Source organism: Eimeria mitis, genomic scaffold (genome assembly GCF_000499745.2).
Source record: "Eimeria mitis Houghton genomic scaffold, Emh_scaff523, whole genome shotgun sequence".
Lineage (NCBI taxonomy): Eukaryota > Apicomplexa > Conoidasida > Eucoccidiorida > Eimeriidae > Eimeria > Eimeria mitis.
This window is the reverse complement of record NW_013573517.1, coordinates 5,324-5,748: the sequence shown is the minus strand read 5'-3', so window position 1 is coordinate 5,748 and position 425 is coordinate 5,324. Positions and strand designations below refer to the sequence as shown.

At 57.4% G+C, this 425-nt stretch overlaps 1 protein-coding gene across 1 annotated transcript in view; it reads right to left on the bottom strand.

Annotated features, from left to right (window-relative positions):
• The window catches only part of EMH_0014990 (uncharacterized protein), a gene marked incomplete at both ends in the record, with an annotated part of 9,481 nt that overhangs the window by 5,356 nt on the left and 3,700 nt on the right, over window positions 1–425 (bottom strand). Inside the window, 2 exon segments of the mRNA XM_013500285.1 lie at window positions 3–76; window positions 308–425. Of these exon segments, the coding sequence (XP_013355739.1) occupies window positions 3–76; window positions 308–425 (192 nt within the window).

Sequence of the window (425 nt, the reverse complement as noted above, 5' to 3'; positions counted from 1 at the left end):
AGCTGCTGCAGCGTGTGGCGCTGCAGCACGGGGTGTATAGGCAGATACCCCGCTACCTCTCCCTGCTGCTTCAGCACTGCTTGCATGCAGACAAACAAATGAGTGAAACCCAAGGAGTGCATGCGGGGGGAGACAGCAGCAGCAAAGCCAGAAGCAAATAAAGAAATGTAGCAGCACAAAGCTGATGGAAGATTCACTGCGGCAGCAGCAGCAGCAGCAGCAGGAGAAGCAGCAGCAGCAGCAACAGCAGCAGGAGAAGCAGCAGCAGCAGCAGCGGAAGGAGCAGCAGTCAAGGGCATCATCATACCCCCTGCTGCTGTTGCTGCTGGTGCTGGTGCTCCTGCTGCTGTTGTTGCTGCTGCTGCTGCTGGTGTTGCTGCTGCTGCTGCTGCTGTTGTTGTTGTTGCTGCTGCTGCTGTTGGTGC